We start from the raw sequence: 22,389 nt of genomic DNA, 5'->3' as shown, positions 1-22,389 counted from the left end.
TCAAGTCAGGCTTCATGGAGAAAGAGACATATCAATGAAGAGTGAAGGAAGCGAGGAAGGGACGAGTACTCCAGGTAGAGGGAATAGCCAAAGCAAAGTCACTGAGATGGGATCATGTCTGGCATATTTGAGGAGTGGTACAAACATTTGTGTGGCTGGAACTGGGGCCTAATAAAGGAAAGACACGGAGTATGGGATGAAATCAGGGAGAGCGATGGTGAGTGAGGGAGGCCCAGATTTTGTAGGGTTTTGGTCGTTCTTTTAAAACACTTTGGCTTTTACTCTTATAAAATGGGACGCCATCGTAGGTTTTGAGCAGAAGAGTGACATGAACTAACTTACATTTTAATAGGATAATTCTGGCAGCCTTGTTGAGGCTATGAGGCGTGGAAGGAGGATGGAAGTAAGGAGATTACTTCCAGGCTATTGAAGTAATAATACAGGCAAGGGCTCATGCTTGCCTGGACCTGGGGTGGTAGTAACAGGTGGTGAGAAGTGGTCAGTTTCTGGATATACAGTTGATTCTTGTTATTTACGGTAGTTATGTTCTGTGAAATCACTCTGAACACTAAATTAGTGTTAGCTGAGTACTGAATCATTGCCCCTATTGGACATAACACAGGGCATTAGGTTCCTGTAAGCACAACATTTTTTTTTTAAGATTTTATTTATTTATTTGAGAGAGAGCGAGCATGAGGAAGATGAGGGGCAAAGGGAGAAGCAGACTCCCTACTGAGCAGGGAGCCCCATGCGGGGCTCAATCCCAGGACTGGGATATCATGGCCTGAGCTGAAGGCAGACGCTTAACCGACTAAGCCACCCAGGAGCCCCAGGTCCCAACATTTTTGATGACTGATCCAATACATCATCCTGTTTTATGTGTGTATCTGTTTAAATACACCTTCTTTAGTATATATTGTCGTTGATTCATTTAACATTGAACTCAAAGCCAACAGTGTTACAACTCATGACTAAACAAAGCTATCTGACACATATTTTCTCTATAAAACAAGTGATAGCCTTCTCGATCATAAGAGTAGTAGACAGCGCTTGAGCACTACGTTTAGCCATTTTAGACAGCAAAATCATCAATTAAAAGCACAAAAATGCAATCAATGTGGAACTAAATAGACTGCAAAATGGACAGCTTACAGCACGGGAGCTGAAACAAAAAGGCAGACGGAGCCTTGTTGGACCTCACTTGGGAACGTGTGTATCAAACGACCCCTTTGCTGCTCTGCACATGCCCATATCTGTGATGGGCCTGGAAAGTGCTGTGTGTACTAATTGTGGGGTTACAAATAATTTTAGGGGGTAGGCGAATTCAGAAATATGAAATTCCTGAATGTACATATTGAAAATAGAGCCTAAAGGACTTGCTAATGAATGGGATGTAGTATGTGTGAGAGAAAGAAGTCAAGGATGATTTCAAGATTTTTGGCCTGAACAACTGGAAGGATGGTATTATTTTAACTGAGATAGAGAAAAACGTAGGAGTAGCAGATTTGGAGGTGAAGATCAGGAGTTTGGTTTTTAGATTCTCATTGGATATCTAAGTGGGGCCATCAAGTTTGTACTTGAATCTCTAGCTTTGGAGAGTTCGTGGGAGAGGTCTGGAGTAAAAATACAAACTTGAATATTAGTTGGTATTTAAAGCCATGCTGTTTGATGACATTACCAAAGGTGTTAATTAAGATAGGAAAGAGAAGAGTCTTAAGACAAAGCCCAACATTAAGAAGTCAGGGAAATGAGGAAGAAATTGTAAAGAACACCAAGATAAAAGGAAAACCAAAAGAATGTGTTATCCTGGAAGTCAAATGGGGGAGGAAAGGATTTCAGGGAAGAACAAGAGATTAGTTAGGTTAAGTAGTGCTAAAACATAAGATGAGGGCCAAGACTGGACTTGCGTAAAATGTAGGTAATTGGTGACTTTGAAAAGAGCAGTTTTGGGGCGCCTGGGTGGCTCAGTTGGTTAAGCGACTGCCTTCGGCTCAGGTCATGATCCTGGAGTCCTGGGATCGAGTCCCACATCGGGCTCCCTGCTCAGCAGGGAGTCTGCTTCTCCCTCTGACCCTCCTCCCTCTCATGCTCTCTGTCTCTCATTCTCTCTCTCTCGCAAATAAATAAAATCTTAAAAAAAAAAAAAAAGAGCAGTTTCAATATTGCAGTAAAGGAAAAAGCTTAAATGGGATGGGTTCAAGAAACAATGAGAGAAAAGAAACTGGAGATCACTGGTACAGACAAACCATTTCAGTAGTTCTGCAGTAAAGGAAAGAAGAGAGAGGGAGCTAACTGAAAGTAGTTAAGGGAGGATTTTTTTTTTTTTTTAAGATTAAGAGCAACTACAGCTTTTTTTGCTGATAAAAATGCTCTAGGAGAAAAGGAAAAGCTGATGAGGCAGCAGAATGAAGGAAGAATGGCTGTAGCAATGTCCTTGAGTAGGTAAAGAGGTGATGAATCTAGTCCCCAAGTGAATGGATTGGTTTTAGTGAGGAGCAGGGGCAGTTTATTTATAGTAATAGTCTTAAGAGAGAAGGACAAGTATAGAGCTTTATTCAGATAAGAAGGTGGATATGCTGGTTAGAACTTGTTGAAGTTTTCTTGGGATTACTTTTCTTAATAGGGTTCCTGGGTTCCCTCTTCACACTTACATGATTCTAAATTCAAAATCACAAGATATAAACCAGTAAGTGTACAGTGAAGAGTTTGTCTTCTACCCATTACCTATTTTTTTTCTCCCGAGACAATGAAAACTTTGTTTCTTCTAGATATATTTTATATATATCCTGTAGCTTTTAAGCCACTTAATTAAAGGTATTCACCAACTTATTAGATAATCTTGTGTATTATAGTACATTATTCAGAGTTTGAGGTCACTTACTGGTTGGTTATTCATGCTAAATAAATGGTGATCTCTATACTTCTTCCTCTATAATTATATCCTAACATTATTATGACTGTTTTGTGAGCCTTTGTTTTAATTTTCTTGTCAGGCATCTTTTAAGAAAAGATTATCTGTCCCTCACAGAACATACTTTAAAAATTTAAAGGGTTATAGCCCCTCATTTGCTGGAAACGTTGTTATTCCATACACTTGACTAGTCTTATAAAGTAAAATGATAATTTTTTTTTCATTCTTGCTAGCTTTATGTATTAATATTGCTCATAGTGGACTACCTGCTTTGAAACATACATATTGAAACCAACTTTTCTTTTTTATTTTGGGAAGTAAGTATTTTGATATTTAAAGAAAAATCATTGAGACATTTCATCTGTAGACTAAATAACTCCAATTTTTTAGATTTAATGAATATTCAGATACTTTTGAATTCTGATCAGATTTCTGCAGCTTTCAATTTTTAACCTTTATTTTGACATTATTACAGACTTACTGAAGTGTTGAAAAAATAATACAAAGAATACCCATATACCCTTCACTTATATTAATATTTTGCCACATTTGCTTTATCTTTTCTTTCTCTGTATCTGAGAGAAACTGAAAGTGGCTCCTCTGTCCTTTTGATGTGTTCCTGTCATTCACTGAGCACTTATTTTCTGGCTCATCTTACACTTTTCATGCTCTAGATCCTGCTCCATTTCTCTGAGGAACTGTGGTTCCTTTTAATGGTTTTCCAGTTAGTATTTAGAAACCATTATTTGGGCACTGGGTGTGCTCACTGCTACTGGGGTGTTTTTGTTCTAAGTCCTCTCTATGGACAGAGCTAAGAAATAAGCAAATGTATATACATACATGCACACAAGTATATCTGTGCCTAATTTCTAAATCTGTTTATCTGTATTAAAACTCAAGAGTTTGTATTAGTACTTCTGGTTCTAGTCCAATGCCATGTGTTCATTCTGTATTTTCCTGTTCATGTATTTGCAACTTCTTTCTCTGACAGTGAGAAATCTAGCTTCTGTTAGTTACAATGTATTTACTTATTTGCTCAATCCTAAAATAACAGAAAATAATTTCAGAATTACTAACTCATGCCTCTGAAGAAAGAAACTACAATTCATTATTTCTTTAGAGCTCTTTTGTCTTTAGTCTTTCATTGTAATCAAATATTGTTTTCCAACATTACTTAGATTAATTCTTTTCCTCCCCACTCCTTTCAGTATGATTATGTTATTCACTGGAAATATAGGTTGGTTCACTTGTTTCTGTTGTCCCATTTTAAGTTGTTTTTTCCTCTCTTATTCTTATTGATTTTATCTGTTTCATTAATGGTTAAAAATTAATGGTTCCAAAAGTCAGAACTGTATAAAACTATATACATAGATAACTGTATCTTCTTTAGTTATTTCTCTTTCTTTCTTATACAGAAACTATCGTACTATGATACTCCTTTTCACTTTGCTTTTCTACTTCGTATTGTATCCTAAAAATCACAATACTTCAGTTTGTAGACTTATTTCTCATTCTTTTTAACTGTTGAATCGCATTTCATTGTAAGTTCATTCAAGTAATTTCTATATGGACATACAGTTTTTTTCTAATTTTTCCAGTTATATACGCTACTAGTATGATGAATAACCAGAGTGGGTTTTTTTTTTTTTTAATCATTAGAGGAATATCTTAAGTGTAAATTTCTAGACGTGTGTGATTGCATGTGTAAAAGATAAATGTGTGTGTAGTTTATACCTTCTATAAAGATTGTACCAATCTGCATTCCTATCAGAAATGTATAAGCGTGGGGCGCCTGGGTGGCTCAGTCGTTAAGCGTCTGCCTTCGGCTCAGGTCATGATCCCAGGGTCCTGGGATCGAGCCCCACATCGGGCTCCCTGCTTTGCGGGAAGCCTGCTTCTCCCTCTCCCACTCCCCCAGCTTGTGTTCCCTCTCTCGCTATGTCTCTCTCTGTTGAAAAAATAAATAAATCTAAAAAAAAAAAAAAAAAGAAATGTATAAGCATATCTGTTTCTTAACACAGTTGCCAAAACAGAGTGTTTGCCAATTTGCTAGGTGAAAAATAACGTCTCATAATTTTACTTGGCATTTCTTTTATTATGAGTGAGAGAGTGATGTTGACCATTTTTATATGTTTAAAGTCATTTTAAAGTATTTTTTTGGCTGTATGGATTGTCTTTTGCCCATTTTTTCTTTCTAGTTTTTGGTCTTTTTTTTTTTTTCCCTTAAATTTTAAGAATTTTTAAGTGCAGGGGCGCCTGAGTGGCTCAATTGGTTAAGCGACTGCCTTCGGCTCAGGTCATGATCCTGGAATCCCTGGATCGAGTCCCGCATCGGGCTCCCTGCTCGGCGGGGAGTCTGCTTCTCCCTCTGACCCTCCTCCCTCTCATGTGCTCTCTCTCAAAAAAAAAAAAAAAAAAAGAATTTTTAAGTGCATTACAGTGAATATACCTTTATCTGTTATTCATGGTACATATATTTTCTTTTAGTTTGTTGGTTGTCATTTGACTTTAATGTGTTTCTCCCCACTGACGAATGATAATACTCTAGCTACCGATATTATTATGAGAAATAAACTGTCCTTTGTCTCTGTCCCAGGAGACTTGTGTTTTCTGCCCACCTCCATGAAGTTGAGGCAGGCTAGATTGTTAGCTTGCACGTAGAGTAAAATCTTGTACCCTTCATGCTCTTGACAAAGATTGATGTGTCCTTTTATCTATTTTTTAAAGATTTTATTTATTAATTTAACAGAGAGAGAGAGAGAGAGAGATCACAAGTAGGCAGAGCGGCAGGCAGAGGGAGGGGGAGAAGCAGGCTCCCCTCTGAGCAGGGAGCCAATGTGGGGCCTGATCCCAGTACCCTGGGATCATGATCGGAGCCGAAGGCAGACGCTTAACTGACTAAACCACCTAGGCACCCCTTATTTATCTATTTTTGTTTTCATTTTTTTTCCTGCAGGATTTGTTTCCTCTCTAGCTTTTTTCCTTCAGAGTTTCCGAAGTTCCTTCATTTTAACCATTTCTGCCCCTGGCGTGTTACCTTTCTAAGACTGTTTCCCTTGCCTTCACACGCACTTTTAGTTCCCTTTCTTGTAGTCAGTGCTCTGATCTACCATTATGCTTTTCCAGTATTGTTCACGTGTGGAATGAACTTTCTTCTGATGATGATGGTTTTAGATCAGTCTTAAGTACACTGCTAGCTTTTCTCTTTTTCTTTCTCTCTTTTTCTTCTTCTTTTTTTTTTTTTCAGAACAGCCCTTGGTGTCCATGGAGGCTTGCAGTGGGAGGGTGAGAGATTTTACAGAGATTTGGTGCTTATTTTTCTATTCATAGACAATTTAAACTTTGGACATTCTCTCCATATTATGCTGAGGATGTGGGCTTATTTATTTTTCTTTTTGCTTTTTATTAAATTTTCACATGCTATGTGGGAAACTCAGAATTATGCTGTTGTTTCATTGCAGCTACCCAGAACCCTCTCCTTCACAGCTTTGTTACATTATAGAATATAGATTTGAGCATGGTATACCATTCAATTTATAGGTTATTAAAAGATTGTTGGTCAGTTGAATCTAGCAATCACTATATGCAAGGAAATGATACTGCAGAGTTAGACAGCTTACTCTTTAAAGGTGTTTTGCTCAATTTTTAAATAAAATGTCACTGTTTTAGTTCCTTGAACAGTTTAGAACCCATAACACATCCAGTAAATATTTCTTGATTGATAGATCAATTTTTTCGTATGCCATGAAATTTATTAAAAATAGCACAGTATGGATATACCTAGTGTAGTTTTTAATGCTTTATAGGAGCATATGATCAAAAGGTTTTTTCCAGCTCTCCAAATTCTGTGTCTTCCTTAGCCTTTGCTGTTGCATTTTGACAGTTTTTTGCCATTCAGTCTCCATCCACAAACCAGTGAGTTGGTAAGGGCAGATAATTTAACTCCCAGGACTGGAAATTAGAAGCTAAAATATAGGTTATAAGACTTGCTTGTGTTGCACATGTAATCAAAGGAGAAGCTGAGAAAAAACCGACTTCTTAACTCTGCTTTTGTCTGAATAGCACTGAATAAATGGGTAGCTCATTCATTGTTCCCACATCATACTTGAATTTTAACTTTCATGTGAAAAAGCATATGTGGACATTTGGCCCAATTAACTCATAAATTAGGATGAATTCTTGTTCATTTTCTTCTTGCTCAGAGTAATAAGTAGAAATTATATAGTTGAGGAGGAATGTTTTGAAAGGAAAGAAAAATGTAAGATGGTAGAATGTTTAGTTACCCAAATGTAAGTAGTCGGTTAAGCGTCTGCCTTCGGCTCCGGTCATGATCCCAGGGTACTGGGATCAGGCCCCACATTGGCTCCCTGCTCAGAGGGGAGCCTGCTTCTCCCCCTCCCTCTGCCTGCCGCTCTGCCTACTTGTGATCTCATCTTCTTGCAGGCATTTTACTTTTTGAAAATAATCACTTCTCATTTACTATCGGGAGGCTTTCTACCATAATATTTAACAAATGGTAAACACTTCCGAAGTTTATAATAAAAAATACTTGACTTTCTAGACTAGCTTAATGAGTAGTCTTGCCTGTCTCTTGTAAATGTCAAACTTACATAATTGAGTTTTGCTAGCTTCATAATATTGTTTATGGCATGACATGTTGTATATACACTGTTATTACAAACATTAAACAGATTTGTTAACAAGTGGCGGCAAAAGAACTATAATTCAATCTCTTTGTGAAATTCATTATGTGGAGGAGGAAAAATTGGACGTTTTCCTCCCTGTTAATTGACACATAGGACAACTTCATGCCCTGCTTTGATGCCTCTCATCATTAAAAAAAAGTCATATGGCAACAGAGGTATAATTCTGTGTCAATAAAAATTTACTTGCTCTGCATACTTCACATTAATTTTAAGCTCAAATATCATTATTTAAAAGTTAAGAAAGGGTAATAGTGATGTGAAATACTCTGCACCAAGAAGCTATGTGGCAAGAATCGTGTTAGGTAGTTTTTTGCAACATATTTTAGGAAGTGAATGGAATTAAAAAAAAATTTATTTGTAACTGGTTCTCACAGAGTATTACTATTTCTTGAATTTACTTATATAGTTTTTATGGGACCTAAATAATTATTTTAAAGCAAATCAGGAAAAAATATAATAGAATCCCTTTCCAAATCATGGCAAGTGAGCATGTTTTTGAAACTTTTTGTTCATTTTTACAGAGGAAGGAGGGTGGGAGGGAAATATAGATAGGTTGATCAGTCGTGTGCATATACAAGTACACCTTATAACCCAGTGCATAAATGTGTGTGAGCTATAGAGTCCAAAAGCAAACAAACCAAAAACCTACTAAGACATACACCCAAATTCAATTTTAAACCCAAAGCTCTTTTTAAAGACTTTATTATTATTAGTAGTAGTATTTTAATGTAATGAATTCTGACTTGGATGTTTTCAAAGGCATTTAATTTTTTCTAAATTGTGTTAATGACCACTGATAAGCTGTTGATAATTAATTTTGGTTGTAATAGTCTTTTTCAGGTTGTCATATACTAGATATGATAAAGAAAAAAAGTGGAATTCTTAACTTTTCTAATGTTATTTTAAATTACAAAATCTTAGCTGAATGTTGCATTTTAGTGCATCATTTTTCACCAGCTAGAAAGACAGATGGATAGTGTGCAGTTTAAAAATCTGTGCACATAGGAGGACAGATGGGTGGTTTAAATGTCTCCATGAAAATGTTTGTGTGGAGAGCTTGACTCCTGAAGTTACACTAAAAATTCCAAGTAATTAATTAGGAATAATAGAGTTCATATAAAAAGTAATATTTTTTAAAAAGTGACATAAAATAGGGAAATTAATTGAATTTACTACATAATTATAATTTTGAATTTATAATAAAAATTAACAAATTAGAACACAGTACGTAAATATTCTTGCCTGGTAAATGCTTGCCTTATTTTCTTCTTATCAACATGTAGACTCTAGAAAATTTCTTTATTACTTGGGATCAATTTGTCTGTGTAATTGTATATGACTTTTTGAACTCTTGTCAGAATTTGCCAAATTTTACTAACATATCCTTAAACTAGCTTAAAAATGAATGAAATTAAAAAAAGAACAACAACAAAAAAGGCCTCGAAAGGGCTGCTCTGGAGGCTTCCGAAGCAGGTGTTTGTGAACTTTTCTGTCTCATTCAGACATTAATGTGATTTGGCTTCTAACCAAAACATTGATTTCAGTTTGGTTGGATATGCACTTTGGCTCTTGGGTATTAGTTTCATATAGGAGTATAGTCCTGACTTGTGTGGATAGGGAAAAAAAGGGGTTGTTATTTTAGAGGGAGGCTCTGAGGCTGGCCATAGATGTGTCAACTGCATTGACACTCGGGGACATTTTTTGAAGGATGCCAAGTAGCAATATTTATCAATAAATAAATATAGTATTCTATGTAAAAAACTATTATAGTGATTGAACATGTAGGAGAATGTGTTCCTGAGAATCTTAAAAATCATTCATGGTTAGTATTATTGAAGTGATTTGTAATTGTGAAGTTAAAAAGATTATCCCTAGTACCATACAGGATGAGTAAAAATTTCTCTAGGGATTTGTATTAACTGAGGCAAAAAAATTTATTGGTTTTTCAATGAAGATTTAAAGAAATTGAAAATCAGATATAATAGAATTTTTTAAAATCACAGGGCATCATTCATAGTAAGGATAGTAAGGATGCCTTTCATGAGTTTATTTCAATTATATATATATTTAAAAATGGATATGGTTATTGGCTCATGACGTAAAATATATTATCCTGTGAGCTGTAGTCAAAAAGTGAGAAAATCTACTTCTGTAGTGGCTCATGTTATTTTTTTCTGATCCCTTCAGATCAGAACTGAATTAATATATTTACTCCCATCCTTCCAGTCTGGTATTAGAACCTGTTTCCAGACAGCAATGAGAAGGGTTAGAATAGATACTCTGGTGATTAAAATATTTTCTCCTTCAGAAGTTCTTTATGTTATAAAGCAAAATAGGTATCTAGGGCAGCAATTTGCAGATAACTTGGGTATTTAGTAATATCCCCATGTGCAGGAACCAGCTCATGGACTATGGCTAGAGAATTATGCTCTGTAAAATAATTATGTGCAGCTCCCTAGAAGTCAGTGGTGGTTCTAGCACTTGGAACACTAGAATTTGTAGGTGGCAGAGATCTACCAGTGTGCTGGAAAGATTGCCCAGCTGGTGAGCTACATGTGGTTCCTATGCCTGAGAATCAGAGGGGAGATGAGAAAGGCAAGGGAACTGTTCTTATTCTGTTGCTCTGCCCGTGCATATCTGAGGGTCTGCAGTCTCCCCTTTCCACAAAAACACTGAGTTTTTCTCCTTTGGCCCTGGGCTAGGGACATCCTACAACAGGGAATGCTTTTCCAACTCCTACCTATAGGGAATACTCAGATGGGTGCCAAGCTGAAACAGAGTGGCAGCAGAGGAGAGCCTGTGGTGTCAAAAATTCTCAAAAAAGATCAATTTTTGGGAAAAGATTCATTTGGAGGATTCTCCTTGGAAAAAGGACAAAAATTAATAAATATTTTGAAAAGTTTAATCCCTAAATCTAAATAATTGACAAGAAATGTTTGTTCAGTTTGCATCAAAAATTGAAGACCTGCTTAAAAATTTTATTTATAGAGTCATTTATGTTGTCAATCTGTAAATATTTTCTGAGTGATTTTAGTAAAGTCACCCCCAAAAGTTTTAGTTCATAATATTATTAATATCTTCTAGACTTCTCCCATATCAAGTTTAAATTTCTCTGCTTGATTTTCAAATCATTCACAACCTAAAATTGCCCTACCTCTATAGACATACTGCCTTTACTTCCTTAAAACTTATTCTCTTTGAGCTTATTTCTTTGCTTGCCTATGTAATTTTGCTTATTCTCTCCGTATTTCCCCTCACTATTCCAATTCACCAGACCAGGGGCTCTATGTTGAGGACTCGGTTTTGCTAGGTACTGAATTCCTAATGTTTAGCATAGTTCTGGTGGTGATCAGTTAATAAAATTCAGTGAATGAAAGGAAGAAAGGCAGAAAGGGAGGAATAATTGTCTGTTCTGCCTTTCTTATACCTGCCTGGACATGCCCCATGTTTGGTTTTTCTACAAAGCCTCCTCTGACTCCCCTTGTCTTTATTGATACCATAAATACAGACCTCAAAATTTAACATTATTTATAAACTTTCTTGTTTCTTTTGTTATACAGTCTGTGTGCATTGTTGTTCCAGTTCGGTGTGAGCTTCTTGAAAATGAGGATTATTTTTCTGTATAATTTCATAAAATATTATACATTAACTTACATTCACCAAACATTTACTGTAATTTATGCCTCCTTCATAGCAGCCTGTGTGCACAGTACTGGCAAGTAAGTAGTACTTTGCATAGAGCTGAGCATATAGTATATATTCAATAAAATTTTGTTGAGTATTCATAAAATATATGAGATATAAAATGGTGGTCGCTCAGTTTGCATATAGAGAAGATAGGGTTTCTTTATCTCTTTGTTAACGTTCTTCAATGTTTTCTTCAGGGAAAGAAACCGAAAAGGCCAAGGAACGATATGACAAAGCGACAATGAAACTTCATATGTTGCATAATCAGTATGTATTGGCATTGAAAGGGGCACAACTTCATCAGAATCAGTATTATGACACCACACTTCCTTTGCTTCTGGACTCCTTACAAAAGATGCAAGAAGAAATGATAAAAGCACTGTAAGTTACATTTTCTTTTTGGCATTTTAATTTAATTTAATTAATGTTATTTTCTCTCCTAGGTAAGCTTTTGGATAGAGGTTGTCTATGTTTTGTGAACTTCATTATTGACCCAGCCCAATGTGTATTTCAGATCTGTTTTACCTTGGTCCTTCTTGATTCTCACTTCTGGTGTCCATTCAGCTTATTATCATCTCTTAAATCCTCCAGCTAGCCCTAAGAATGGTTCTTCTTTTTGTATGTTTTTATTCTACTCCCATTAGCTGGAAATTTAGGTTAAAAAAATTCACTAGTTGACAAGCATTAAGAAGTGAATATCTATCTTTAGAGGGTTGTGTTTAAATATTGAGCAACTGAGAAGTCCAAAGGAAATAATTTTTTTAAGTTTTTAATTTTAATTCCAGTGTGTTATTAGTTTTAGGTATACAATGTAGTGAGTCAGCAATTCTATACATTACTCTGTGCCCATTGTGATAAGTGTATTCTTGATCCCCTTTATCTGTTTCACCCATCATCCTACCACCTCCTCTCAGGTAACCATCAGTTTGTTCTCTTAGAGTCTGTTTCTTAGTTTCTCTCTCGCTTTTTTCCTTTTGCTCGTTTTATTTGTTGTTGTTTCTTAAATTCTACACATGGGTGAAATCATATGGTATTTGTCTTTCTCTGATTGACTTACTTCACTTAGCATTAGAGAGTTCTAGCTCCATCAAAGGAAATCATTTTTTGAAGGTTTATCTGCCAGCTTTTATTGTGTGAGGTTAAAATCAACAAATGTTTATTGAAGTTCTCCTGTATGTAAAACACACTGCCTGTGATTTGGCCACAATTTTTGCCTTCAAGGAGCTAACAATATACTTTGGGCAGTATGTCAAAAGCACACATGTTTACCATAGACATCAGTACAAGACAACAGAAAAAGATAAGCCATGCTTTGGTAGACTTCATCTGCTTCATTAGCTGGTTTAGGTGATCTCCCATTTTCCCAGTAAAAAGATAATAAAGTGTTTTTAGTTGACCTGAATATGTAAACTTCTAATGGTATTGATAAAATATCTACCTAAAATATTTAATGTATAAATTTGTTTACATATACATTATTTTTTATTAATTTTTAAAGATTTATTTAGAGAGAGAGAGAGCATATGAGTACATGAGTGGGGAGGGGCAGGGGGGAGAGAGAGGAAGAGAGAGAGAGAGAATCTCAAGTAGATTCCCTGCTAAGCCCCACACAGGGCTCCATCTCAGGACCCTGAGATCATGACCTGAGCTGAAATCAAGAGTCAGATTTTTAATGGACTGAGCCACCCAGGCACCCCATAGTTATGTCTACTTTAAATTAAATATTGTTGATTCAGAAATACTTCCTTTCCTATTCTCATTTCATGAGTCATTATTTTTTCAAATTCTTCACATCAATCTTCAGTAATGGCATCTTCATCATCACTAGATGTCTTTTTGAGACATAGTAGTTTCCTGTAGCATATTATCTTTAACAATAAATTATTTTAGATCTAGCATTTAAAATATTCAAGCTTGATGATTTCACTGAAATTGAATTCCATGTCACATTCATTTAACAACATTAGGAGAATTCGTTTTTTAAAATTCCATTTGTCCTAAAGGTGGATATTAATAATCATCTCCACATCATATTATAGTATTGCTTTATGAGAGTTATCTAGATGGGGTCATTTACACTAATATCATTCAGTATTTTCAGGGATATTCAGATATTCAGAACCCCAGGGATATTTACTAAATCTGTTTTAAATTTCTCTGCCTTTCCCTTTTCTTTAAATTTTGTCAGGTGATTCCTGTAATCATTTCAAATTAGCATTGCCTGAAGCAGTTTAAATCTTTTTTTTTTTTAACCCAAACAGTATTTGGCTTTTGGGAGAATAGTAAACAAGAGAGATTTTGTAAGTAATAGTTTTTTATGAGTAATGATTTTGGAAAAGAAGAGCAAACTATGCCTTATATTTATTTGGGAAAAGGCAAGATAAGCCTATCTGTCCACACTCATTGTTGAGGCCGCTTTTGACCAGTGGTATGTTTTGACAGCATAGCATTCTTAAGTTGGAGATCAGGTCTTTGCTACAGCATAGTTTTTTCTTTTTGTATTCATTAGATAAAGCTAATATGTTTTATGACATTTTTCCTGCTGACTGGAGGTCAGGAGAAGAGATCTAGATGTCACTGAAGGTATAGAACCAGTTGAACTCTATAATTAAGTATAGAGGAAAGAGCAGGGGCCCAGGAGCAAGAGAAAACCAAGAGGTAGGACGTTTGAGGAAGTAACAGCCAGAGAGAAACATTAAAGAGACGGGAATTGATCCACAGTTCCATGTGCTGGAATTGAACATTTCTATGTTCAGTCTTTAGAAATAGAAAGTGATCAACCTGACCTTACATTTTGGACATGTCAAATACATGTTGGAAAAGGTAATGTCTTATTCTAGATCATTTGCAACTATTATATCAAATGTAACTTGTTAATCTGTGCCTTTGTATAATCCCTTTACTGTCCAGGTATATGAAATAAGGTGGTGCATAAAATCACCATTTATAGATACTGGTATTACATTTCTTTCTTTTTTTTTTTTTTTATTTATTTATTTGAGAGAGAGAGAATGAGAGAGAGCGAGTACATGAGAGCGGGGAGGGTCAGAGGGAGAAGCAGACTCCCTGCTGAGCAGGGAGCCCGATGCGGGACTCCATCCAGGATCATGACCTGAGCCAAAGGCAGTCGCTTAACCAACTGAGCCACCCAGGCGCCCTACATTTCTTACATTTATTGTTCTGAATCCTTTTTCGGCCTGTGTTTCCCTTGAAAACTTAAAAATGTTGTAAAATTTTATTTTTGTTTTCAGAAAAGGTATATTTGATGAATACAGCCAGATAACCAGTCTTGTTACGGAAGAAATAGTGAATGTCCATAAAGAGATTCAAATGTCGGTTGAACAGATAGACCCTAGCACAGAATATAATAATTTCATAGATGTTCACAGGTATGTATATTTTCATTCTTCTTTTCATTATTTGTGACAGTATTATTTTTTTCTACCATATAGTATTTAGCTAAATTAAAATAAAATATTGAAGAGCTTGTTAGGACATACAGTATTACTGATTAATTTATCTGCTTTTAATTATTTTTAAAGTTCTTTCTCAGTGATAACTATTTAATTTATATAATTATTTAAAAAAATTTTTCAGTTGTTACTGTATCATTGCTTAAACCTGTATTTAATCCATGAAGTTATATATTTTTTCAACATTTGTATAATGATAATACTATGACTTTATATGTATATTAAATTTACGATGCATCAATTATTTATCCATGCATACTCATTAAAATTGTGACAGGAATAAAACAGGTTAATAGCCATATTCTACAGATGAAATTAAGGCTGAAATTATGTGACTAGATCTTGGTGCCTGGGGTTTAATTTGATTTATACTATTTATATTTACTTTATTTTGTGAACATAATTTTGGATAACAAATATTCTGCCTTTGGTGTATACTAAGATATATTATGATAGTATATTCATATTGATCAAAATTATTTGGCATGCTTTATTAGAACAACGGCTGCTAAAGAGCAAGAAATTGAGTTTGATACTTCCTTACTAGAAGAAAATGAAAATCTTCAGGCAAATGAAATTATGTGGAATAATTTAACAGCAGAAAGTTTACAAGTAATGTAAGTATTTAGAAAATCTGAACAGTTTAAATATTAGTGTTATTATTTATAGTTTTACTTTATCAGATTTAAAATTCCAATCTTTATTTTTTCCAAGTAATGAAAAGTTAATTAAAAATGAACTGATTGTTGTTTGGTCAGAAAGAAATGTTTTGAAAAATATATTAACTTTATTCATTGTGATCACTAATTTTGGTAATTATGAAAATCAAAATTCTGTGTGATGTTATAGTCACTTGCCCAGTTACTTATATTGGAATAATGGTTCATTCTTTTCAAAACTTACTTATTTATTTATTTCCCATTCAATACTCAAAACTTTCTGGCAGAACCATTTTGGAAATGAGAAGACTGAGTGGTAAAGAAGAAACTCATAGGTGTCAGAAGTGTTTAGTATAAAAATTTGACTTTTAATTGAATTCTTTTTAAGCAGGGATGCCTTCTGTTATATGCTTTTAAATAAATTAGTTCTTCATCTTGTTATTGTTGCCTAATATTTTAAAGGAGTTTTGAGAAATCTTAATGTGTTTTTAAGTCCTTTTCAAGTATTAGAGGCTATTAATAGTATATTTTTAAATTTAGAAAACATAGTTAATGGGGCGCCTGGGTGGCTCAGTCGGTTAAGCATCTGCCGTCAGCTCAGATCATGATCCCAGAGTCTTGGGTTCGAGCCCCATGTGGGCTCCCTGCTGTGCGGGGCAAGGAGGGGGGCCTGCTTCTCCCTCTCCCCCTGCCTGCAGCTCCCCCTGCTTGTGCTCTTTCTATCCAATAAATAGATGAAATCTTTAAAAAAAAAAGAAAGAAAAGAAAACATAGTTAAGGCACTCTACTTTTAAATATTTAACTCAGGGGTCCCTGGGTGGCTCAGTTGGTTAAGCATCTGCGTTCAGCTGAGTCATGAGCCAAGGGTCTTGGGATCGAGCCCCATACTGGGCTCCCTGGTCAGTGGGGAGCTGCTTCTCCCTCTGCACTTCCCCCCCTTGTTTGTGCTCTCACACTCTTTCTCTTTCAAATAAATAGATATTTAACTCATCCCTTGATTTTTTTTTTTTTAGGAGCAACACAAAGAAACATATTTATTAATAAGCACTGTATGTACTTGTCTTCTGGGTCAGAACCACAGCTAGGAATGATTATGCACTCATTTGTCTTCAATATTGGACACGTAGTATCATCTGACCTGTTGGCACTTTACCTCAAAAGACTCAGCCAAAAGTCCCTATCTAATATAATTTAACCATCTCCTTTCTATTGTTCATAATATTTTGGTGTTACAAATGATTAACTGAGTGGTAGGATCCTGCGACTAACTCTTGGAAAGGGGTTTGATAACTTTAAAGTTGGGCAGGTGGGATGGAAGAAACTAACAAATGCTTGTTGAGTCACCTGAACAAAATGAAGGCTTAAAAGTTACGGTGGATTGACTGTTGAATGGAAGGGAGGCATGGGAGTACACTGAATTAGGGAGGTTTTTCTAGCAACCATATTGGGATTCTTGAAGCTATTCCCAAGTTTTGAAGTTCTTCACAGGAGTCTCACTTTGGATTTAGATATACACTTATAATGTTAGCTATCTTTAAACCAGTGGTCCTCACCCTGGGTGATTTTTGTCCCCAGGGAACATTTGACAATATCTGGAGACATTTTTGTTTGTCAGGTGGGAAGGTACTGCTGGTAACTAGTGGGTAGAGGCCATGGATGCTGCTAAATATCCTACAGTGCATAGGACAGCCGCCTACAACAAAGAATTATCTGGTGAAAATGTTAATAGTGCCAAGGTTGAGAAACTCTGCTGTGAACAACAGAATTGGATTTATGGCACAAAATGGATAGTAGAGTTTCTCAATTCTTGTGCAGTGACAAATTTCATTTTTTGATTCCTGTGCTGCTTGGGGAAGGAATATGGCATAAATTACTCCTGTTTTTCTGATCATTGTATTGGTCCCAAGTAATTTATTCATTTAATCATCAGAATATATTTACTGTATATTTAAGGTTGCAAGGGTTAATACCTCCAAGGTATTTATGCTAAAATCCATCAATTTATTTTAATAAACACCAAGAAAGAATGAGCATAGAAATATTGGAGTATAATATGGTAAAATTAAAAATAGCTACCTGTTAAAAGCTTATGTAAAATAAGAGATTTTGTGACCAAAGAATAATTTGTCTTATTGCTTTTCAGGGTATAATGAGAACAACACTAGTTATGCGCATAAATCATTATTTCTTAATTATGGTGATGAAGCAATGAAAAAATGTAATAAATTAAGGATAATAAATCTTTGATAATGTGATAGAATATTTAATGACTTACATCTTACTGAGGCAAAACTTTAGCTACATTTCACTGAACAGTGTCTAAATCAGGATAGGAGTTTAAGAGCAGGTTTCCCTTGAGAATTTTATTCCAAGAATGAATTATACAGTGTGTTTATTGGCACTGTTAAAATAATCTAAGATAATTCCATTAAAAAATTTTATATATACACACGTATGTATATATTTAATATGATACAAAGTCTTGCTTTCCTTTTACCATAATATTAGTGCTTTAAAGTTAAACTAATTTCTTTCTTAACTTATCAATTTTGTTGTTGAATGTGCTGAAACATTATATCCAATAGAAATGAATTAAACAAATGAACAGATAGATAGCTTTGGAAAAATAAATACAAATGACCAATAGTCCTGTAACAATAAAGAAATATCCATTTTTAAAAAGGAAGTTATTCCACCTACCAGATTGGCAAGAATGAAATAATTTGATAATACCCACTGTTATGGAGGGTATGGAGAAATAAGCCCTCTTATAAAGTCTTGGCAGAAAGGTAAATTAGTGTAAGCTTTTTGGAGGATAATTTTGCAACATACATCAAAGTTGTACTTGCTCATACACTTTGAGTTGAAATTTTACTTGTAGAACTTTAGCCTATAGGTAAGCAAAGATCTATGTACAAGTGTAAGTAACATGGTGGATTGCCCGCTTCTGAATCCTCACAGTATGACATTACCTCTGTGAAACTGGACGGATTACTTAGTCCCTTTATATGTCATTTTCCTCAAAAATAAAATGGTAATAATAATGGCCCCCAACTCATAGTGTTGTTGTAAAGCTTACATGCATGAATAAATGTAGAATACTTAGAATAGTATTCTAAGCACATAGCAAGTTCTGGGTGTTGGTTTTGTTGTTTTTTTTAATTACTGCTTGGGGTGGACTCCAAGTGCAATGCTTAGTTTTTCATGGGCTTTTGGAAATACTTGAGGTCTGAAAACTTTTTGTTTGTTCCTAAATATGAAAAGAAAATTATGTTACAAGCTGTATTATGTCACTTTCATTAATTATTAAATTTGGTAAAAACAAAAATATTTCAAAATTCATAAGTTAGTTTTTTTTCTTTTAGTTAACATACAGTGTTATATTAGTTTCAGGTGTACAGTATAGATTTTAATATCTGCATATGAATGTGGATTTCTGAGAAACCACATTTTAATATATATGATACTAATTTCGATAGAGGCCAAGGACTAAAAAGGTCTTAAAACAGTCCTTTTGTTTTGGCAAAATACTGGAAACACCCTAAATATTCATCTATGAGGGGTTTGTTAAATTATGGTATATCCTTACTATATCCACAATTTTTCTAGATTATACAGGTTTTACTCTATTTTAAATAGAGTAAAGGTAGGTTTATATATGCTTTTATGGAAAGATCTTCAAAGTATACAATAAAAGGCAAAAGCAAGTTATACAGTAATATTTATGGAATGAGTCTATTAATAAAATAGTACATATATATGTTTGTATACATGTAGATCATATGTCAGAATGGAGGTGAATGGATGAGGTGAGTAGGGAAGCTTTTTGGGGCCAATGTTTATAATAATGTTAAATAAATGTGGTTTTATTTCTCTCATCTTTGCAGTTTTATTGTAGCATGACTCTCTCCAGAATATTAGCTATTTGTTTTTCTTCCCATTGTGTCACTTCCTGTCCTTTCACTAAACATTTGTTCCCCAATCACGTTGCTCTATATAGTTTTAGAATAGAACACTCTCAAAAGTGTTCTTTGAAAATGCCAATGTTTTATGGCCTGTGCTTCCCCATGTTCTACGTTTTTCCTGAGCCCATTTAAGAGCTGTAATAAGAAATAGTATAGGAAAACTTCAAAACTGTTTGTTTGTTTTGCATTCCTTTATGTTTGTTTCAGTGATCTGGTGACCCTGTCCTTTGTGAAAGGGTACCTTAGTTTGGAAGTGAGAGTCATTAGTATTTGACTCCTGGAGAATTCTTCTAATTATGCAAGTCATACTGGCAGTCTGCCAGACTGCTGATTCATAGTGACTGTGAAACAGAGGAAAAACTGGACTACATTTCTCTTGGACTCTTCAGAATTTTTGGCTAAATGTCAGATGTTACAGATGATTAATTAACATCTTTGTTGAATGAGCAAGTGAATGAAGAGGGTTTTCTGGAGAGATTTCAGGGAGGTTTTGAATAGTAGATGTCATCATCTCTGGCTTTATGTTAGGATCAGTAAAGAAGCTTTAAAAAATGCTGATGTCTGGGGCGCCTGGGTGGCTCAGTTGGTTAAGCGACTGCCTTCGGCTCAGGTCATGATCCTGGAGTCCCGGGATCGAGTCCCGCATCGGGCTCCCTGCTCGGCAGGGAGTCTGCTTCTCCCTCTGACCCTCCGCCTCTCATGTACTTGCTCTCTCTCATTCTCTCTCTCTCAAATAGATAAATAAAATCTTTAAAAAAAAAAAATGCTGATGTCTGGGACCTAACCCAAACCAATTGAATCAAGTTTTGTGAGGGCACGGTCTAGGCATAGGGATTTTTTGTAAACTTTCCAGGTGACTTTATCGTGTGGACAGGATTGAAAATCTGTACCATAAACCCAGTAAAATTGTGTGTAGAAATGTATGTGTTACTTTCTGGTGGCAGGTTCCTGCAAATTTTCAGAGGACTTCGACCCAAAATGGCTAAAGACTGCTGCTCTATTTGAATAAGTATCTTTCATATTTAAAGAATGTCTTTTTGTTAAACTTTTCTAATGAGTTTATATTCCTCAAGTTGTATAGTGTCAGGACGCCTGGGTGGCTCAGTCGGTTAAGCATCTGCCTTTCGCTCAGGTCATGATCCCAGGGTCCTGGGATCGAGCCCCACATCGGGCTCCCTGCCCAGCGGGGAGCCTGCTTCTCCCTCTGCCTCTGCCCCTGCTTGTGCTCTCTTTCTCTCTCTGACAAATAAATAAATAAAATCTTTAAAAAAAAAAGTTGTATAGAGTCACGAGAAAAAGTAGTATTTTTACAATAGTCTTACTGGGAATTCCTTTTTGTCTCTGTCTTTTCTTCTCCTCTGCTATACTTCTGTGTCAGTGTTAAATTGTAAGGTGTTTGAAGTTCAAGTAGATGCCCTTTCCCTAAGGTTATATCTTTCACTTTGCTATTCATAAAAGGACTCCTTTTAATTTGGGAAGGGGGCTTTTTTTTTTTAATTCCTAAATGTAACATACAAATTGTCATTTTTATTAGCAGAAACTTACTGATATATTTAATAATTTCTATTCTTGGTTCCTGCTTATGGTATCATGTAGAGTTTTCTCAGCTAAATGTAGGACGTTCTGACGTTATTACACAACTAGTATTTATATCCAAAAGAGGGCTTGATGGAAATCTAATGTTATAATAATATTAAATGACAAAGTTACTGCATTTACGCATCTAAATATGTGCCATGAAGCATTTTATCATATTCTCATTATTTGTATCAGCTACATTTATGAAAGTGTGGTATATAGAAGACTTAAACTCAGTATTTGTAGGATTGTTTATTTCCTACTTATGGGAATTTTTTTTTTTTTTTTTTGCATGGTAGATCATGATGTCGTAGAGGGCTGCTTCCTCAGCCTCTGATAATTTCTAACACTGGACACCTGAGATTCTACACTTCTATCACACATGCATTTAAGTTGCATTACCTTCAAGCTGCAATCTGAGGTTGTTTCTTTTGTCTCTGTGATCTACAGCCTCTCTTCTTCCCCTTCATCACCCTTCCCCCATCTGCCTCTGTTTTGAATCACTCTTTGCCAAATGCTAGAAAAGATACTATATTGATTTTAATCATCCATTTATTAAGATTATATATGCAAGTATTTCCTCTCATCTAATCACTATTTAATTGAATAATTTGGGACTCAGTAATTTTAGCTCATCAAAATAACTTGAAGAAGATAGATCTATAAAATTGTGAACATTAGAAGAATATATGTGTTTATTACATTGGTTTTGACATTTGGGATAGATGAGACATCCGTTTGTGACCTGAGCCAAAAAAGGCAGATGCTTAACAGACTGGGCCACCCAGACACCCCTAAATAAGAATTGAAGAATGGTAATTATCTGTGTGGAAAAGTAATTCTTTTGGATTTTATGGGATATGAATTAACAAACTGCAGGCTGTGGGCCATATCCTGCTTGCTACTTATTTTTGTGGAGTCTGTAAGCTAAGAATGCTGTTTACATTTTTAAATGTTTAAAAAAATCAACAGAAACATATTTTGTGACACATAATGTGAAGTTTAAACATCAGAGTACATAAATAAAGGTTTATTAGAACACAGCCATGCTCATTCATTTATCTATTGTCCATGGGTGGGTCTATGGGTGATTTCTTGCTACAGTGACAGAGTTGAGCATTTGTGACAGAGACCATAGATGGCATTCCCTTCACGTCACACTGCTGCTTCGTGCATTACAGATCCTAGTGACATTGTTCTAACTCAGTAGCATTTTGAGTGCCGCACATATTGCTCTATTACAGCATTTGAATGGCTTTTTGTTATCAGCCCATGCTGATCATGTCAAAACCAAAAAAGAGAATAGATTTTGAATATTACACCTTTTAAAATTTTTAAAATTTTAATTCCAGTGTAATTAACATGTAAGTGTTATATTTGTTTCAGGTGTACGATAGAGTGATTCAACAA

At 35.1% G+C, this 22,389-nt stretch overlaps 1 protein-coding gene across 1 annotated transcript in view; it reads left to right on the top strand.

Moving 5' to 3' along the window:
* The window catches only part of FER (FER tyrosine kinase), a 387,502-nt gene that overhangs the window by 74,084 nt on the left and 291,029 nt on the right, over window positions 1-22,389 (top strand). Inside the window, exons 6-8 of the mRNA XM_081825811.1 lie at window positions 11,502-11,685; window positions 14,556-14,693; window positions 15,275-15,394. Coding sequence (XP_081681937.1) covers window positions 11,502-11,685; window positions 14,556-14,693; window positions 15,275-15,394 — 442 coding nt within the window. The remainder of the gene's footprint in view (window positions 1-11,501; window positions 11,686-14,555; window positions 14,694-15,274; window positions 15,395-22,389) is intronic.

This window comes from Leptonychotes weddellii, chromosome 7 (assembly GCF_054177405.1).
Source record: "Leptonychotes weddellii isolate Sample4059 chromosome 7, ASM5417740v2, whole genome shotgun sequence".
Lineage (NCBI taxonomy): Eukaryota > Metazoa > Chordata > Mammalia > Carnivora > Phocidae > Leptonychotes > Leptonychotes weddellii.
Note: the sequence above shows the minus strand (reverse complement) of the source record. Positions and strands in the feature narration are given on the sequence as shown.